The sequence below is a fragment of the Etheostoma cragini genome, chromosome 22, assembly GCF_013103735.1.
Source record: "Etheostoma cragini isolate CJK2018 chromosome 22, CSU_Ecrag_1.0, whole genome shotgun sequence".
Classification (NCBI taxonomy): Eukaryota; Metazoa; Chordata; class Actinopteri; order Perciformes; family Percidae; genus Etheostoma; species Etheostoma cragini.
In genome coordinates this window covers 22,256,681-22,276,114 of record NC_048428.1, presented here as the reverse complement: position 1 = coordinate 22,276,114, position 19,434 = coordinate 22,256,681, and the positions used below count along the sequence as shown (strand labels likewise).

The 19,434-nt window shown below is 38.0% G+C and overlaps 3 protein-coding genes across 4 annotated transcripts; 2 read left to right on the top strand and 1 right to left on the bottom strand.

Moving 5' to 3' along the window:
- Positions 1-5,284: 5,284 nt before the first annotated feature.
- LOC117938104 (GTPase IMAP family member 7-like) lies at positions 5,285-7,260 on the bottom strand. The gene is made up of 4 exons (XM_034862496.1): positions 7,048-7,260; positions 6,471-6,903; positions 6,200-6,258; positions 5,285-5,848 (listed from the first exon to the last, which is right to left on the bottom strand). Exons 1-4 carry the CDS (start codon positions 7,055-7,057, stop codon positions 5,286-5,288), a joined length of 1,065 nt encoding a protein of 354 aa, XP_034718387.1. The 5' UTR covers positions 7,058-7,260; the 3' UTR covers position 5,285.
- LOC117938105 (GTPase IMAP family member 9-like) lies at positions 7,099-8,424 on the top strand. Its single transcript, XM_034862497.1, has 2 exons — positions 7,099-7,270; positions 7,432-8,424. Exons 1-2 carry the CDS (start codon positions 7,252-7,254, stop codon positions 8,121-8,123), a joined length of 711 nt encoding a protein of 236 aa, XP_034718388.1. The 5' UTR covers positions 7,099-7,251; the 3' UTR covers positions 8,124-8,424.
- A 5,357-nt stretch (positions 8,425-13,781) lies between these two features.
- LOC117938013 (GTPase IMAP family member 2-like) lies at positions 13,782-15,327 on the top strand. 2 transcript variants are annotated; one of them, XM_034862328.1, is made up of 3 exons: positions 13,782-13,836; positions 14,338-14,827; positions 14,885-15,327. In XM_034862328.1, exons 1-3 carry the CDS (start codon positions 13,821-13,823, stop codon positions 14,925-14,927), a joined length of 549 nt encoding a protein of 182 aa, XP_034718219.1. In that variant the 5' UTR covers positions 13,782-13,820; the 3' UTR covers positions 14,928-15,327. The 2 variants fall into 2 exon arrangements, with proteins under 2 accessions (XP_034718219.1, XP_034718218.1); XM_034862327.1 differs by having other exon boundaries at positions 14,338-14,842; positions 14,895-15,325.
- Positions 15,328-19,434: the final 4,107 nt, after the last annotated feature.

Sequence of the window (19,434 nt, the reverse complement as noted above, 5' to 3'; positions counted from 1 at the left end):
CGTGTAAAGGTCTTGGTCTCTTCAGAGGTTATTTGACTCAGTGAAGGCATGCTGGGAGAACGAGGCAGGCGGCTGGAGACTCTTCTACTCCAACCAGGATCTGAGGAGGAGGTTTGGAGGAGAGAAGGGGCTGGCAGGGTGTTAGTGACTGAGCAGTTCACAGCTGTATCAGGGGCCTCTATTTCCATCGGAGCATCTCTGTCACCTATTGGTTCGCTGTCAGACTGCACAGACGAGAGCTGACATGCATCTTGTGGTCTGCTTACTTCAGTGCAGCGAGTTGCTAACTGACTGTGTACTGCTGGTCTGACTTGTGGACATGGAGGGGCAGCAACATCTGGGGCTATGGACTGAGAGCAGGTCGGTATGCTGACAGCAGAACTGGAGTTAGTGAAGCTGGGTTCACCATCATCTGTGTCTTCTCTGATTGAAAGAAGTAAGTTAGGGTCTGATATAGGAGGACAAAGAAAACTAGCGTGTTCATATTTATGAGTTTCCTGGTCCAGACAGCCTGACCAGAGGCTACAAGAAGGCTCATCCCTATCTCTTTCTCTCTGATAACATGCATCAGATTCTGAATCATCACCATCATCATTGCTGGATGAGCACTGACGGGCTGAAGGACCAGCTGCTGTATGCAGCTCCATTTCTCTGGTATCATCCTGATTGACTCCAGGCGTCGAAGCCCCTGCTTTTAGTCCTGTTTCTGGGAGGGAACCAGGTGGAGGTGGACCTAGCATGGGGTCAGAGGAATCAGTCCTAGAAGCAGTGCCATGGGGATCGTCAGTCTTATTTATCTTCTGTCTTCTGGGAATCATGCCGCTGGATTTTCTCTTCAGGGATTCTCTGAATAAAGAAGGCTGTTGGTCGGGAGGACGGGGAGGCCGCTCAGTATCACGACCGTAGCTCAGTAAAGAGTAACAATGATCTGGATCTGTGTGAAAGTGCCCTTTCTTAATGGGCTGACGAACAGTTAAACACGGGTATGGGTCTCTGTCAGACAGGCGGTTAAGCGGTGAGAAGGTGTCATCATGACGTGGGGCTTGACTCTTATAGTCTGCGGAAGAATCACCACATCTGGGTAGAAACTCATAGTGTGAGTCCAGATAACGAGACTGGCGACTAATTCTTAAGTTGGGAGGGGGAGAATCATCTCTTCCTCCACAGATCCTGGCCAGAGCCCTCCTGATACTTCTGGCTGCTCTGCTGAAACATGATTCTTCTCTTTCTCTTCCTTCACGGTTTGCAGCTGACGCCATTTTGCTGCGTTGACGAAGGTCCCGATCATAGTCGGTGGAGCTCGATGAGCAGCAGAAGCAGGAGATCTCTCTCACTCCTCCTGGTTCTGACTCCCTTCTTCAGCCCCAGCCCAACTCCACTGTCTTGTTTTTGATGACTGGTCTTTTTCTTTCTCTGAGAGCTGTAAATAGTTTTAACCCTCCTCTAGTCGGCTCCTTTTAGTTTCTTCTGCTCTGTTCCCTGAAAGATAATCACCAAAATGTGAATCTCTCAAATATCTCAGTACTTTATTCAACAAAATAGTATTATGTACATGTTTAACCCCAAATAATAACCTCACCTTTACTAGGATACAGGACATTGCTGGTAGAAGAAGAGAGAAACCTGCTGACCTACAAGTTATTTTTAAATCTACATGATTTTGTGACTTTATAATAAAAAGTGAGAAATCATCTTGGGTTAGAAAACACAGGACGAGACAATTAGTTTCTCTTCCTCTATAATACAGGATGTGTGACATTTGTGCTTTAGCTTTTCTGCTGACTTCATGATTTATTCTTCTTTACTAAGACTAGTAAACCAGAGACTGAAACTAACCCCAAGAACCCAAATGAAAGCCTGCAGTCAGCTCAGCATGCTGTGGTAAATGATAAAACATTGGAGGAAGCTTAAGAATTAATGCAAAACAAAAAATAAAATAATAACTATTTATATTTTCCTCAGCAGAGTTTGGAAATAATGTAAAATCATCCACTCGATCATAGTCCGTAAAACACATAACGGTGGAAGAAGACACAGATCTTTTATTAAAGTACAAGTAAAAAAATACCAAAGACTAGAAATACTCTAGTAAAAAACATATTTTCACATTTAGATAAAATTCCATATTTTATCTGCTGGGTAGCTTCTTAATTTCAAAAATCCAAAATGTATAACCTTAATCTGTGATATTACATCATAATGTATTCATTGAGTATATTTTGTATTATTACTCAGAGTCTGCAAAGTAGTTAAAGATATAAAATGACAGTAGTTGAGTTGAAAGTGCAATATTTCCTTCTGAGATGTAGAGATTAGAATAATAAAGCAGTAGAAAATGGAGATGATTAACCGTCCTGTTGTCCTGCAGTCACATCAGATCCATTTTCAAAAAGTTTCTAAATCAGAAATTGGGTTTATTTCAACCAAATTTCCAAAATAAATAAAGTGGATGGTTCCATACAACGCTCCATGCAAGCTTCATTCAATTTCATAGCATTGGATGGTGTTTTTTTTTTTAAAAGAACGTAGACAAAAGTAACAAAAAACAAACAAAAACTTCAAAAGATGCAGAAAAAACATTGGGACGAAGTGACAAAAGTGTTTAAAAATGTGAGAAAATCAACTTAAGTGTCAAAAAAGACCCCAAAAACCTCGAAAAAGTTTAAATTGTGGCCCAGAAAGACAAAAAGTTGCACGGTCGCCGGGAAAACAACAGGAAATTTAAATTAAAAACAAGTTTGACACATTCATACTTAACTTAAACAGCTGACATTTTATTAAAGCTAATTCCCAATAAATACTACCATCGCTCAGCGTTTTCCATGTGATTTGAATGAACCAAATAATAAATGCACTTCCTATCATCTTAAATTCTCCCAAACTCATCACATGTCGAATTATTAGAAGTGTGAGCTGATGTTTTCACATCAGTTTAGTCTCAGACTCACCAGTGAGCTGCACACCGAGTTCCCTCTTCAGACGTTAAAGAGACAAAAGATCAAATGGCAGAGCTGGTCGATGAGTATCTGATTACTTCCTCCTGCGGTTTCCTTCTCTATGTTCAAAAAAACAAAACTTAAAAAAACAGACTGAATTAAAACCAGAAGTGGACTTCCTTCTTTCATCTCTCCATTAAAGAGCAAAGCTGCAGCCTCATGCTGCTGTAGTGTCTCCATGTAATAAGGACTGAGTCTCTGATTTAATATGTCAAATCTTTTTTTAACTTTATTATGTAATATGTTGGTGTGTAAGTGGTCTTTTCATTAAGGCGCCCCCTACTGCAATTAACTTACAACATGTTGGTCCTCTACCCAGAACTGTCCCGGACTAGCAGCCTCAAATCTGCGGTTTTATCTGCTTTTGCATGTTTGACTGTTTTTTATGTAAAATGACGATGAGTAAATGAGACCAATGAGTAAAATGTTTGCTAACTTTTAAATGACAATGAACTAAAGATTAATTTACTATGAATTTAACATCCATTAATGATGTTTATTATAAAGTGTTACAGAACTTCCTATATTCTTCCTTTGTAAGTACTACATTTACATGTATAACTACTACATGTACATGTATGACTACTACATGTCTTGAGAAAGGTCTTTGACAGAAACGTTGACAACCAATTAATCAGTAAAGAAGAGTTTGGGGGACTTTTCTATTTTCTTTGGAAATTAATCTTATTATTATTATTAAGGGAATTAATTTCCTGCCCCACAAAAAAAGACAAAGCAAGTTGTGTGTGTGGTGCTTTCTACTCATTTAGTTTTAACACTAGTAAATATTTTTGAAGTGTAGATAGTCGACTCATGTCCCCTACAGAGGACAACAAGACTAAGACCATGAAGGTGTGTCCCAAATATAATAACAATCCACCCAACGGTTATATTATAACTACCCAAAATGATAGAATATTAGCTTGTAATTGCTTGAGGAAAACTCTGAAGGATCCCTGAAGTCATTAGGAAGCATCTGTTGGGGAACCTGAACATCTGCATCATGGAAACCCACCTGACATCTGTCCAGACAATTCACCCAAATATCAACCTCATGGTGGCGCCAGAGTCAAAGGTAAAGGACCAGAAGTCAAGGACAGCCAGAATGGCTCAAGATCTCACCTAGTAAAAGTAATAAAACAACAACAGTGGTCCATTCATCTAAAACTACAACACTATCATAACACTATAATATAATAGAAGTAACCTAAAATATTACATCAGAGTACATACACAAACAGGAAAGTAAGTTGTTCATGTCAGTGGTGGAGAGACAACAAAGTACATTTACTAAGTAATGTAAAAGTTTGAGGTATTTAAATTATACAGTATACTTTATACTTCTACTCCTATTATACTTTTTACTCCTCTCCATTTATGTGATACATGTATTTATTACCCTAAGATTATGATGCTACCTACTGTATGTAAAACAATTTAAAGGATTATGAGTGGTTGATAGGAGAGCACATTAGGACCTCATAGACCAGATGTCCAGTAGATGGAGATATTTAACCAGGTATAGTTCAGTTTGGTTCAGGCTGACAGCGCTGATCCTCCAGAGTCAAAACACAGAAGAAGAATACAAAGTCCAGAGTGGAGAAACATTACAAAGACTTCACATATCACGGGAGGGAAAGGGTAACTCGTTTGGTTTCATGCTATAAATGTCTAGACAGATTTAGTGTTATATTAGTGTTATATTTTGTATATATATTAGTTGTGATATTTAATATTGAACCAAGATGTAATTTTCGATTTATTTATATATTCCAGCAGAGAAAAATCACCATATAATATATATTTTTTCTGGATTTTTAAAGGTTTAAAATAGATAAATAGTCATTTTTTCATCCTAAAGTTATTTTTCCCAGTTGTTCTCCATGGCTCTGAATCTATACATGCACCATTATATATTTTTAAGTGTAGGTTAATAATTGAAATCCCTGTTTCTGAATTACCATAGACCGAAGAGACACAGAGTTCACAACACTCGTTTATTTCTTGTTAAATGTCATCACAGATTACAAAGGTTAACAAAGTGAGAGAGATGGAGCTCTCATGCAGAGGAAGGAAATATGTTTGGTTCATATGACAAAATCCATTAATGTACTCTGATTAAATGCTGCTAATTAAAAATCCAAGTCAAAAGAAATCAAAGTATTATCAACCCTTCAAGTTATTGAATTATATCCCATGTAGCCTGTCTATCTAGATGGAAGAACAATTCCATCCCTGCCCTTCACCTGCCTGACTTTATATGTACGCGTTCTTCTTTCTTTCTGCTGTTTACATCCTGTCCACTATCTGCAGCAGCTTTTCCACTTGATCTGAATATGAAGCACTGTTCTCAAAGAGAACACACCTTCCTCCACACTTCTCAACTATCTTCTTGAGATCAGGCTGACAGCCACACAGAAAGTCCTCAAAGCTCATCCCTCCATGCTGCAGATCTCCACCACGTGTAAACAGGACGACTGTTTGTTTTACAACTTCCCTGCCAAAAGCTGTTTCCATCTTTTTCAGTATGTCTCTCTCTCCGTCTGTAAATCTGCTAACATGAATCACCAGTAGGTACACACGAGGTCCTGACTGACAGAGCTCCAGGCATTTCCTCACATGTTCCTTATTTGGTGACTTCCTGTTATCATCAAAGATGTCGGGGGTATCAATGACACGGACACGTCTACCTCCTATCTCAGTTTTTGCCTCCTGACACTCTGTGGTGACCGGTTTGGAACTAGCTTTAGAAATGAACTGTTTCTTTCTGAGGATTGTGTTTCCACTTGCACTCTTTCCAGCCCCGGTCATTCCCAGCAGAACAAGGTTCACTTCGGTGGTAGGGTGCTGTCCTGTATTGATGTAGGACATAAAGAATTTTACAAGTATCTGTTTGCATTATTACAAGCAGCTGCTTTCCTTTTGTTAAAACAATTGCACTGCTTCATTAAAACACATACACAATACACTCAATAACTACTACAATAACTACACATTTCTGCAACAATTTACTGAGTGAGAAGACAGGTCTCACTTTTTAACCTCTTCCCGGGGTCAGTGAAATCTAGACAAAAAGGCCAAATAAGAATTTCTGTAAGTAACACATTGGTTCTATAGGAATTATTTTCCTTTACTAATAACTACACATGTGAGTATAAGTTAGTAAAATAGAACAGATGTTGCTGAGAGAGGTTGTGGCTTACCTTCCTTCATTGGGTGGGGTGGTGTTTGTGACCATGACGCAGCAGGTTGGGCAGGAAGCCTGTAATGCAGAGGCAGAACCATATTACTAAGATATAAAGATGACTTTGTTGCATTTATCTTTAAATGGTATGCAAACAAATACAACAGTCCCCCTGCAGATTAAATTACTAAATGTTGTATATGGTATATATACAGTAAGTCTACATCGGTATATTTGTTACTTTAGGTTACGTCCAATCATCATCTACATGTTTCTCCGATCATCTTTACCTTGTGCTGGTGGATTCTCTCTCTTCAGCCAGTTGGGTCAGTTTACGGAAAACTTGATCCAAGGTGTAGCATTTGAATGGGTAAAAAGACTCCTTATTGCCCAATGGCAACACAACTATGAACTCCTCTGTGGGTTTTCCAGTTATTCTGTGCAGATTGTCTACCTGCTTCCACACCTCTTCTGTTGTAAACCCTTTTTTTACCACCAACAAAGACATGTCTGGGTCTTGATTAGGAGCAAATACGTTTTTTAAGTCATTACATGCTCTGTCTGGTGGACATATGACTGAATGCATATCATTTTCATATATCCCAGGTTCTTTCAGATCATTCTTTTTGGGCAGCAGAGATAAGTCTGTCCCTAGGATGAGGGTTATTAAGGCTTTCTTCAAATGATCTTCACTTCCCAGGACAACCACTGAAATCTTGTTACCTGTGAAAACAACACACGTCATATTAAACCTGAAACCATCATTACATTTTTTATACATGGTAACATTTTCACAATAGTGTTACTAATGTAAAGCAAACACAGTATCACAAACACACTTGATTAGACATTTATTGCAAAACTTACTGTGAGACATGGTCCTCAGATCCAGTGCAGCAAAATACCAACAAGCTGTGTGGTGTGTGCAGAATGTGCTGCTCTCTGCCTGTTTTATATGGGACTGTTACACAAACATTATGAGGCGTGGCAGCTGTGTAGCCATCATATAAATGAGCAACCGTCTTTAAGCCTTTACATTCATCTCTGTTGAGACAACGCAGAAGGGACAAGATGGCTTCATTTCCTGCTGGTAATGCTCAAAACAACAATTTTAATTTTATCTCCTGCATTTATAACTCATTAACATTAAAGTCTATCTCAGTGTCGTCATATCCACTAAACTGTTTCTACATTATGCCAATGCTTTGCTCTTAAAGACAACTTTAACAGAAGTGATAAATTGTATTGCAGGTCCTGATTTGAGAATCGTGATGATTGGAAAAACTGGTGTTGGCAAGAGTGCTGTTGGAAACACCATTCTGGGAGAGAAAAGTTTCAAATCCCGTCCCAGTTCAGAGTCAGTGACTGAGACCTGTAAGAAAGGTGTGAAACAGTGGGGTAACAGAGAGGTTAGTGTGGTGGACACACCAGGGATCCTTGACACTAAGAAGTCATCAGAATTTATGAAAAGAGAAATTGTGAAATGTGTTGAAGTCTCATGTCCTGGTCCTCATGTGTTCCTGCTGGTCATCCAAGTCGGTCGATTCACCAAGGAAGAGAAAAATTCTGTGGAAGCCCTGCAAGCGCTGTTTGGTGCTAAGGCTAACCAGTACATGATCGTGCTGTTTACCCGTGGTGGTGATCTTGGAGACCAGACCATACAAGAGTATGTGCGTGAGGGCAGTCAAGACCTTCGACGAGTCATCCAAAGCTGTGGTAGCAGGTACCACGTCTTTGACAACACCAGTAAAGACAGAGGTCAAGTGGTGGAGCTGGTTAAGAAGATCGATGACATGGTTGCTGCCAACGGGGATACATACTACACAGATGCCATGTATCAAGAAGTGCATCAAAAAATGGGAAGTGGAGGTACTCCCTCATACAGCTTCCTCGGTGGACTGATCCGCCGTGTTGCAGATTTTCTAATTATTCTTGCTAGATAACCACACTCACTAGCCTAAACATATCAATATCCAGGTGTAAGAAGACAGCTTCTGTACCCATGTGTGAACATATGGAACACATTTAAAATCTTTGACACACACACTTACAGTAGATAGTGTAATGTTATTTTGTGTGGTGTCAGGTTATCACTTATGCTAATTGTAAAGTATAAATGTCTCCCAGGGTCATGAGAAAAATTACTTAAAAATAAAATGTAGACAAAATAAAGCTAATGTGCTCCTAACATGACTTGTCTCTGCTACACAAACCTTTTCTTGATTTTATAAAATGCATAATGATGTCAATTTGTTTTTTTCAGAACTTAATTGTATGTGATTTCATTTTCATTTATTGAAACATGACCTGTTTGATTGTACATGAATGCTTGAAAATGATGTTTTAAGTATTCTGTATACTTCATTCTATAAAGTTAAGATGAAATAAAAGTATGTATAACTAAAAACAAATGTTTTCATGGATTTGCAATCATTGTAAAAAAACTGTTTTTTCTGTGTTTTATCTGTTTTTGTTTTTAACTGTTTTATTCCTTTTAACTGCTTTTGTGTAAAGTACTTTGAATTGCCCTGTTGCTGAAATGTGCTATACAAATAAAGCTGCCTTGCCTTGCCTTGCCTTGCCTTGTAATGGGAATTGAGAGAGAGCCTAGATTATTACCTCTGTTGGTATTCTTAAGTCACATTTAGCAGTTACAGCGATGAACCCTTTTTTCAGAGCAAACAATTTTACTCATTGTAGCAGAAATGAACAGGGGAAGGGGATTCTTTCATCTTAAACTGTGAAAGAGCTCACTCTTATCCTTGGTGAAAAGAGCAATGCAATATTGCTCTATAATATTTTCTTTACAGTTTATTTTCCAGAGCAATTTTCTGTATAAAACGAAAAACTACTAAAGATCCATAAGGAAATATGAACGGATATTTTGAATACGCAACAGATCAACTGAGGGTTATTATACAGAATCAGGATTTAATTAATTTAATGATTAAATAAGGTAGTGTCTTTAGTTCTCTCTTTTAGAATCTCTTTTCGGTGTTGTGAGGGGGGAACATAACATAAGAAACATAGATCTGCCATGAGAACAATAAAAGTCTCTGGGTCTGCATGAAGAGGAAACACATTACATAATCTATCCACCTAGTCCTGGGTCTTCCCCGAGGCCTCCACCCAAAGTTGTTTTTGTATTTTTTAAGTATTTCTCATGTCACAGGAACCATTGAGAGTTAATGTTGTGTTTTGGATGTTTGAGTTACTTTTGAACACACCATTATTATATTTTTATGAGTACATTACATACCATTAGTGCATTATTGTATCTAATGGTATCTCATGTAAAACAATTCACGTCAGTTTGAAGGTCACTTTTATTGATTTATAGGAAAAACAGTTAATCAAGTTTCAGATGAAATGCCAACGTACTTTTGATAATAAAGGATATAGTAGGTGTGTGTTAAAAATGATGGAGGCTTTAACCTTTTTTAATGAGTGGCTTGTTGTTTGGGAAGTGACGAATGTCTTTTTTTGAAACTTCATTGTCAACACAAAAGTTTGTTTAAGTAAGTACGTAAACAGAAAAGAAGGGTCACAAAGGGCTTTACAGTAAAAACAAATAAAACAGCAACGCATGAAACAATAAGCCATGTTGCTAGTTAAAGCTTGCCTAAAAAGACGTGTATTTTAAAAGTTTCCACAGAATCCGAAGCTCACAAGGCTAAAGGGAGAGAGATCCAGAGAAAACCTTGATCACCTCTGGTTTTAAATCTTGTTCTGGGGACAGTTAGAAGGTCTGGATGTAGATCATGGATCTAAGTGGGAGCCTGACCATGCAAGACTCTATAAGTAGTAATTCAAACTTTAAAATGCTCTCTAAAACCTACTGGAAGCCAATGAAGAGCCTTAAGCCCCGGAGTGATGTGAGATCTCCTGCAGGTCTTAGACTGAAGTCTTGTTGCTGCTGTTTCTGTACAACTTCCAATTTGTCCACGGATGATTTGTTTTAACACGTGTACAGTACATTGCAATAATCCAAACGTGAAGAAATAAAAGCATGAACAAGCATCTCCATCACTTTTTTAGAAACCACAGATCTGATCTTAATAATGTTCCTGAGATGAAAAAAACAGGAGCGAACCACATGACTCTTAAAACGCATAGATTTGTCAAAAATGACACCCAGATGTTGCACAACATTACAATCACGTGTGTGTTGCCTCATCAAGCTCACGGTTATGGAAGACGCTCCAGTCTGTGCTAAGGAAACAGCCTCTGAGTGTTACACACTATCCTCACGCCACTGCAGCACTGATTTATGTTGGACTTGCTGGATTGAAGCGCCGTTTGTATGTAGGCATGAGATAGACTATAGACTTGACACAGTTGGCGAGAGGAGAAAGAGCTTTGCTCTTCTGCAATTTTAATGTTTCCAAAACATTTGCCCAGGACCATATTATTCTTTGTTCCACATTTAACACCAGGTAGGGCTGTGACTAGTTTGCACTGATTGAAATCACTGACACTCATTTTCAACAGATTGTTGACAGATTAATATTATCAGTTATACCAATAATCTATCTTTAAAACAAAATGGATAATTGTGATAAAAAGGTAAAGAGGCTATACTATCTATTTCTTTACTGCTAATTCTTTGGTTGGTCTAACTTTGCTCCAGGAAGTTGTGTTTTACTGTAGGATGTTTTTTCTGCTTGTGGAGAGCTACGTGACCAGAAGATCAGATAAGAGAAAAGGCATACTTTTATTTTCCCAAAGGAAGTTTGTGTTAGGCAAAAAGTGTTTACAACAACTACAGTACATACAAAGGGAGGAAACTGGAGGGTGGTTCAGGCAATCAGAGATAACGAGGCTGCTGCATAGCACGGCATATGTTTGTCTGGTAATAAGAGGTTTATAGGTTTAGGCGTTGCCCTGCTCCCGAACCTTAATTAACAAACTATAAAATGTTATCAGTGTGCCTCCTACTTGGTGCACATCCGAATAGTAATAAAACTTAATAAAAAATAATAAGTGTCTTAACCCTTCAGAGATATAACTTTTTAAAACCTATTTAAGACGTTAGGACGTGTGTGTGTGTCTGTCTGTGTGTGTTTCTGAGAACTAAACTTTTAATCATGTTTCTACGTTACAGTATGGTGATGCAGCACGGTCCCAAAGAGGGGGCGTTTTGAGCGATGTTGAGTGATTTCCCAGACATTTCCCATTCAAGTCTATAGTAAATATTTCGCTGTTTTTTGCCGATGTCATGAAAACCGCACGGCAAATCTCTTAGAAAAGTCATAGCACACCATTCCCGATCCTTACACACGTGTTGATGTATTTTGTGTGCATGTGTTGGCAACGCTCCGGGACTAGTAGTGGGAAGAAAATCTGGCGGAAGAAGAACAATAAGTATGGGTAATCATAGTCATTGCGCCGATTGCTGCTATTGCAGCACATCGGCACTCTGAATTAACTCCATTTCACTAGCATGGACCACGCCACAACCATGTGTTAGTTAAAGATTTAATTAACATTATGAATGTGCAGATGAACATAATGAATGTGCAAAATTTATGTAGATGTCGTCTGATGGCTGGTCTGGTAGGATGTGTGATGACCGGGTGGAGGAGGCTCAGAGTGGGGTTCCGTCTCAGAAGCAGTTTTCACCCAAATAGATACAGACCCCAAAAGTGTCAGATTTTGTAGAACTGAGTTGTGCGTGGGCTTGACTGAGATTGTTGAAATTGTTTGTGAATGTAAGATCGGTGTGCCTGGGATGACCAGCGGCCTGGGAACTGAATGGTTTGGTCGGAGATGCTTGATCTGGCGGCTGTGGATGCTACGCCGATGCGGAAAGAGTGGCTGGAATAATGTTTGGGTGACATGGCTGCAATGCGGAGAATGCTGTTCAGCTGTTTCTGAAACCAGAGTCAAGTGGCCATTTTGGAATAGTGAAAAGTAAGATGTTAAGCTAAAGCTGCTTTTTAGCAGAACTTTTAGAAGTTTTAACCTTGCACAACAATGTTGTTGCACTATCCATATATATTTTAAACTGATTTTTACCTTGCTTTTATGATCTTGCCTTTGCACTTTGAGGTTTGTCTTAAATGTAAAGGGCATTACAAATAAATGTATTATTTAAATTCCTTTCCTACACTTGTCACATACACAGAGGTTGTGAAAAAGTGCATGTATACATCTGGCGGTGAAAGAGCTGACTCATTTCCCCCTTAACATAACTTTAAGATATATAAATTACTATTAATCTAAAGTAACAGTCAAAGGTTTGGACATGCTTACCCATTCTGAGAAAGTGTGTCCAATCTTTTGACTTTAAAACATATATTATTTATCATTTATTAATTAAAACGTTTCCTACATTCTGATTTTTTTTTTTGCTGGAATATGTTAATGGAAACTACCATCATGGTTCAACATAACTACTAATTAACAAAATTTAACTAATATTAATTCAATATTAATTAGTTTTTTATCTGAAACTGAATGTGTCTTCCTCCTTACCATATGTTCACTCTTTGTACTTAAATGGGTCAGTTTGTGTAAATCATAAATGTTTCTTCTCTCAGAACTTTTTATTCTGTCAGCCTGAAGCAGACAACTATAACTGGTTAAATATCTCCATCTACTGGACATTTGATCTATAAGGTCCTAATGTGAACTCTTATCAACCTCTCATAATCCTTTAAGTTGTTTTTAAATGAGTAAAATCCTTATCTGAAATTAAGTAGTAACAAATACATAACTACGCAAAATGATAGAATATTAGCTTGTATTTGCTTGAGGAAAACTCTGAAGGATCCCTGAAGTCATTAGGAACATCTGTTGGGGAACCTGAACATCTGCATCATGGAAACCCATCGGCCATCTGCCCAGACAATTCACCCAAATATCAACCACATGGTGGCGCCAGAGTCAAAGGTAAAGGATCAGAAGTCAAGGACAGCCAGCACGGCTCAAGATCTCACCAAGTAAAAAAAACAACTTTATATTAGAAATAGATATATAGTAGATAAAATGTCAAAAATTGTAAACAAAGTGGTATCAATAAAGAGAAAAACAGTAACATTGAAATAAGATTAAAAGACTTCAAGATATGAGAACAATGTCATCCATCAATCTTCTTCCACACTTTACAATCAGTGGTACATTCAACTAAAAAATATGAGAACCATTCATCTAAAACAGTTTCAGGCTAAAAAGATACTATAATAATATAGAAGTAACCCAAAATATTACATCAGAGTACATACACACACAGGAAAGTAAGTTGTTCATATCAGTGGTGGAGAGAAAACAAAGTACTTTTACTATTGTAAAAGTCTGAGGTATTATGATCATACAGTATACTTTATACTTCTACTCTTACATGTATTTAGTACTACTTAGTAACTTTAAGATTAGGCTGTTACCTTTATAAATAGAACTTAAAGGATTATGAGTGGTTGATAGGAGAGCACATTAGGACCTTATAGACCAGATGTCCAGTAGATGGAGATATTTAACCAGTTACTGGTTTTATTTGGTTGGCCTGTTTTATATGGAGAGCTTATGCAAATGATGTGGGGCGTGTCAGCTGTGTAGGTCTTACATAAATGACTTGAACTGCCTTCATGCATTCATATTCAACTTTTTCATCTTTGTTGAGACAACACCGCTAAGCAAAGATGGCTTCATTTAATGGTACGTCTCCAAAACAGTTTTTGTTTTTATCTCCTGTATTCAGTCCTGTAGTGTGTAACTCCTTTACATTACAACATCTACAGTACAATACAGTTGCACGCATTAATTAATTTGTTTATTCGTTTATTATCCAAGCCTTGTTTGCACTGTTGGTATTTATCTAGCCCAGCGGATGTCTTGTATGAATGTCTTTGTCCTTATGTAACTGTATTGTTTTCAGTAGTTATTTTTCCATATCGATGTCTTGTTTTAATGTCTGTCTTGACGTGTTGTAGCGATGTTTTATGTTTCTGCAGAACAGGAACCTGCAGAAAACAAGTTTTTAAACTGATTCTGGCCCGTTTTTTATATTGTAACGTAATGTTACATTTTCTAACTTTCCTGTGTAATAATTATATATGAAATATGATACATGAAATATGAATGCTAAAGTATTTGTAAATTATGCCAACGCTTTACTCTTACAGACAGCTTTAACAGAAGTTATAAATTGTACTGCAGGTCCTGATTGGAGAATTGGGATGAGTGGAAAAACTGTTGTTAGCAAGAGTGCTTCTGGAAACACCATTCTGGAAGAGAGACGGTTCAAATCCCGTTTCAGTTCAGAGTCAGTGACTGAGACCTGTGAGACAGGCGTGACACGCTGGGGTAACAGAGGGATCAGTGTGGTAGACACACCAGGGATCCTGGACACTCAGAAGTCACCAGAAGTCATCCAAAGAGAAATAATGAGACGTGTGGAAGTCTCACGGCCTGATCCAGACCTTCAACGACTCATGCAGCGCTGTGGTAACAGGTTCCAAGTCTTTGACGACCCCAGTGATGACAGAGGTCAAGTGGTGGGGCTGGCTAAGAAGATCGATGACATGGTTGCTGCAAACACAGATGCAATGTTTCAAGAAGTGAAGGGAACACAAGAAATGTCATTGAGAAGGTCAAGTGCTGCCAGGGATGAACAATATGGATATTCATATTCATATTCTTCACATTCTTCATATTCTTCACATTAATATGAATTTAACATGAATAAGAATTCATGGCTTCACTGTTGCAACGCCTCATACGTTTCCACTACATTCTTTCAACGATAAAGTGATTAGTAAATAAGGAAGAGTAAATAACAAGCAAGTATTCCATGAAAATATGGAATACTTGAAAAAGCTTTGACACACACACTTACCAGCTAGAGGGGTAGTGTTGTTTTATATTGCTTAAAGTTATCTATTAGTAACAATTGTGATTGATGATGATGATTGATGATTGTAAGCTTCTCGGGGTCATGAAGAAAATGAGTTTTAAAGTACAGATGTTTGATGTGGAACTAACGTGTTATTATCTCTGCTTCAAATAAACCTGTCTTTTTGTTTTCAAATATAATATATAACATTCATGGTGATTAGGCATGTTGGGACCTAAGGGTGTTTGACACTTATTGGTATATACTGTATATAATGTTTATGCCTTGAAAATGTATTGTTTAGTTTTATTTAAGAAAATTAAGGTAAAATAAAAAATACATTTAACTAAAAAAATCCAGTTTCATGTTTTATGGTATACTATTATGAACTGAGATAATACAACTGATTTTAATTGCTGCTAGTATGTTAGGTTAGGGGTTAGGGTATCTAGCTGGTATAGAGGTTAGGGGTTGTTAATTGACCAATTACTTAAAGTACTTGGTCAATTTTGGTCATTTCTTTTCCAAAATACCTCATGTCTGTTCAAGTTAGAACAGACAGGAGGATGTCCCCACCAAAATCAATGCCAATGCATTGTGTAAAGACATTGTTGTTGTCTGTTTTTAATGTTTCTTCATTCCCCAAAACACAAGACTTGATTAAGTGTCTGTAAGAAGAAGCCGGCACAGAGCCAGAAGTTTAAATTCACTGGAAGTCACGTTAAACCCTAAATCACATCCTTCATGCCATCCAAACAGGTGGAGGACAGAATGTGACTTTGCAGCGTCTCTCGCCCCATTGGACCGAGATCAGATGCTTAGAAACGTCCCCTAACCGCTGAGTGGCAGAGTCTGAGAAGGATAGGAGATTATTTGTGGAATTTATTTCTACACAATAAAACTTGTTATGATTGACATGAGGACCCATCAGGTGAAGCTGTCGCACGACATCACTGAACCAACTGGTTCATGGGATGTAACGTATACTTTTGACTTCTCTGGAACTCCTCATGCTTAATACTGGACCAATGTCAAAGACCGGTTTTTTTTCTTCTATTTTTTTCATTTCAATCAACATTTTCTAATGCGACACTTCAAATATAAATACGTAGATGGAAACAGGATTTGAGTCAGATAAAAAACAAGTGTCTTGCAAAATGTAATTAAAAAAAGCTGTAATGGCGTTCTTCTTTCCTAAACTAGGTTTAATCTAGCCTATTCAGTCCCTCCAGGATTTAGGGATGTCGCGCGTGAATGTGTCCCAACCCAGGATACTAACAATGTAAAGATAAGCAAGCCACTGACACATATGTTCAAATTTAACACATTCAATAAATTATTATTTGTTTTAAATCCACCAGCCATTTTTATATTATACCAACATTTGCAGCATCCTCAGCCTCATTGGTCTATAAGGTTACTAGGAAAACTCAGCCTGGAGTCATTTGATTCTCCTCAAAACAGGTTTACTTTTTACTTTTAAATAACTATAAAAAATACATCACAACTTTTAACGCAATCTTTTACAAACGTTCCTGCAACATCAGGCATTTTTGGACGCAGCAATCCCCAAAAAGGCCTCAAAATCCTGGAGGGACTTATTGATAGTTTGGTTTACATTCACAGGAAGATGATGGCATGATGTTAATATCGGTGGTGGGTACAAAATGACTCATGATATAATCTGATAGGTACGCGTACCCACCGTCCCCACCGATATCGATGCCTCTGCATTGTGTAAAGACATTGTTGTTGACTGTTTTTATGGTTTCCTCATTCCCAAAACACAAGACAACACTTGATTAAGTGTCTTTAAGAAGAAGCCGGCACAGAGCCAGAAGTTAAAATTCACAAGAAGTCACACCCATCAGCAGATTCGTGTGAAACTGTGTATTTGCTCTGACATGTTCAGGGACCTCTCTACATAGTTGGAGATCTCATTGTTAAACCCAAAATCACATCCTTCACAGAATGTGACTTTGCAGCGTCTCTCGCCCCATTGGACCGAGATCAGATGCTTAGAAACGTCCCCTAACCGCTGAGTGGCAGAGTCTGAGAAGGATGGGAGGTTATTTGTGGAAATTTGTTTCTACAGAATTAAACTTGTTATGATTGACATGAGTAACCATCCGGTGCTGTTGCACAACATCACTGAACCAACTGGTTTATGGGATGTAACTTTTACTTTCGCCTTCTCTGGAACTCTTCACGCTTAATACTGGACCAATGTCAAAGACTGTTTTTTTTTTTCTATTTGTTTTTATTTCAATCAACATTTTCTAATGCGATACTTCAAGTATAAATACGTTGATGGAAAAATGATTTGAGTCAGATAAAAGCAAGTGTCTTGCAAAATGTAATTAAAAAAGGTTTAATGGCGCTCTTCTTTACTAAGCTAGGTTTTTAAGCTAAAAGCTGTGTCCCCGGTAGGAGCTTGCACCAGCTAGCCTATTCAGTCCCTCCAGGATTTTGGGATGTCGCGCGCGCACACACACACACACGCACACGCACACGCACACACACACACACACACACACACACACACACACACACACACACACACACACACACACACACACACACACACACACACACACACACGATGGATGCAGGATAAACCAGAGACGACACGTACAGGATGATCTAAATTGAGGACAGCTTCGCTCATTATTGTAGGTGCAATAATAAGTTGAAGTCCAATAAGTACTTTATTAACCTTTATGAATGTGTCCCAGGCCAGGATAGGAAACTACCAATGTAAAGATTAACAAGCCACTGACACGTGTTAAAATTTAACTCATTCAATATATTATTTTTTTTTTAATCCACCAGCCATGTTCATATTATACCAACATTTGCAGCATCCTCAGCTTTATTGATCTATAAGGTTACTAGGAAAACTCAGCCTGGAGTCATTTGATTCTCTCTAAAACAAGTGTACTTTTTACTTTTAAATAACTATACAAAATACATTAGAACTTTTAACGCAATCTTTTACAAACGTTTCTGCAACATCAGGCATTTAGGGACGCAGCAATCCCCAAAAAGGCCTCAAAATCCTGAAGGGACTTATTATTAGTTTGGTTTACATTGATAGGCAGATGATGGCATAATGTTAATATCGGTGGTGGGTGCAAAATGACTAATGTTAAAATATGATAGGTACGCGTACCCACTGTCCCCACCTAAATCAATGCCTATGCATTGTGTAAAGACATTGTTGTTGACTTTTTTAATGTTTCCTCATTCCCCAAAACACATGACAACACTTGATTAAGTGTCTGTAAGAAGAAGCTGGCCCAGAGCCAGAAGTTTAAATTCAGAGGAAGTCACACCCATCAGCAGATGAATGTGAAACTGTGTAATTGTTCTGACATGTTCAGGGACATCCCTATGTAGTTGGAGATCTCATTGTTAAACCCCAAATCACATCCTTCATGTCATCCAAACAGGTGGAGACCAGAATGTGACTTTGCAGCTTCTCTCGCCCCATTGGACCAAGATCAGATGCTTAGAAACGTCACCTAACAACTGAGTGGAGTCTGAGAAGGAATTGGTTTCACCACAATAAAACTTGTTATGATTGACATGAGGAACCATCAGGTGAAGCTGTTGCACGACATCACTGAACCAACTGGTTCATGGGATGTAACTTTTACTTTTGCTATAAGATATCTTTCCTAGATTTTACACATGTATAACCCCTGTACCGGGGTTAGCTTCTGTTTTTGGGGGGAGGGGGGCTTGGCCTTCTCCTTTACCTTGTTAAAATAAACGAGGTTAGCCTCGTTGTGCACGCTTCTCAAATGTACTTTCAAATTCATGGTATTTTTCCCTTTAATAAATTATCCACATATTTTATGCAAGACACTTGCTTTTATCTGACTCAAATAATGTTTCCATCAACGTGTCAATGAAATGTTACCAAGATAACGTAAAACCGGTATCACACTGGAAGGATCACTCACGGACAAAGTCGTACTTCTTGGAATAATATGGTAATGGGAGGGGCCAGAATGTCCAGTTCATTATACCTGATACAACCATCCAGTATAATGCACTGCTGTAATCATTTAAATTTTCATTTTGTTACTTATTCACTCTCGACCACTGATATAAACAACATTCTTTTAAGTTTTGGTTTTTAGAACAGAAAACAATGGACAATTGTGGAGATATTCTGTTATATATTTTAAGGTTGTTTTTTTTTTAATCCCTTTTATCCTTCATTTGATTCCTGCACCACAAAAAAGACAAAACAAGTTGTGCGTGGTGCTTTCTATTAATTTAGTTTCAACACTAGTATATATTTTTGAAGTGTAGATAGTTGACTCATATCGCTTACACACTGTCAAAAAAAAAAGTACAAAACAGGACCTTTAAGGTACAAAAGCTTGTCACTGGGGTGGTACCCTCAAAGG

Coding starts and splice junctions, on each gene's coding strand:
- LOC117938104 (XM_034862496.1), bottom strand. Junction 6,259..6,470: donor AGAGAATCCACCAGCACAAG/GTAAAGATGATC, acceptor TCTGCATTACAG/GCTTCCTGCCCAACCTGCTG. Junction 5,849..6,199: donor ACCCCACCCAATGAAGGAAG/GTAAGCCACAAC, acceptor ACATCAATACAG/GACAGCACCCTACCACCGAA.
- LOC117938013 (XM_034862327.1), top strand. Junction 14,843..14,894: donor CATTCTTCATATTCTTCACA/TTAATATGAATT, acceptor TGTTGCAACGCC/TCATACGTTTCCACTACATT.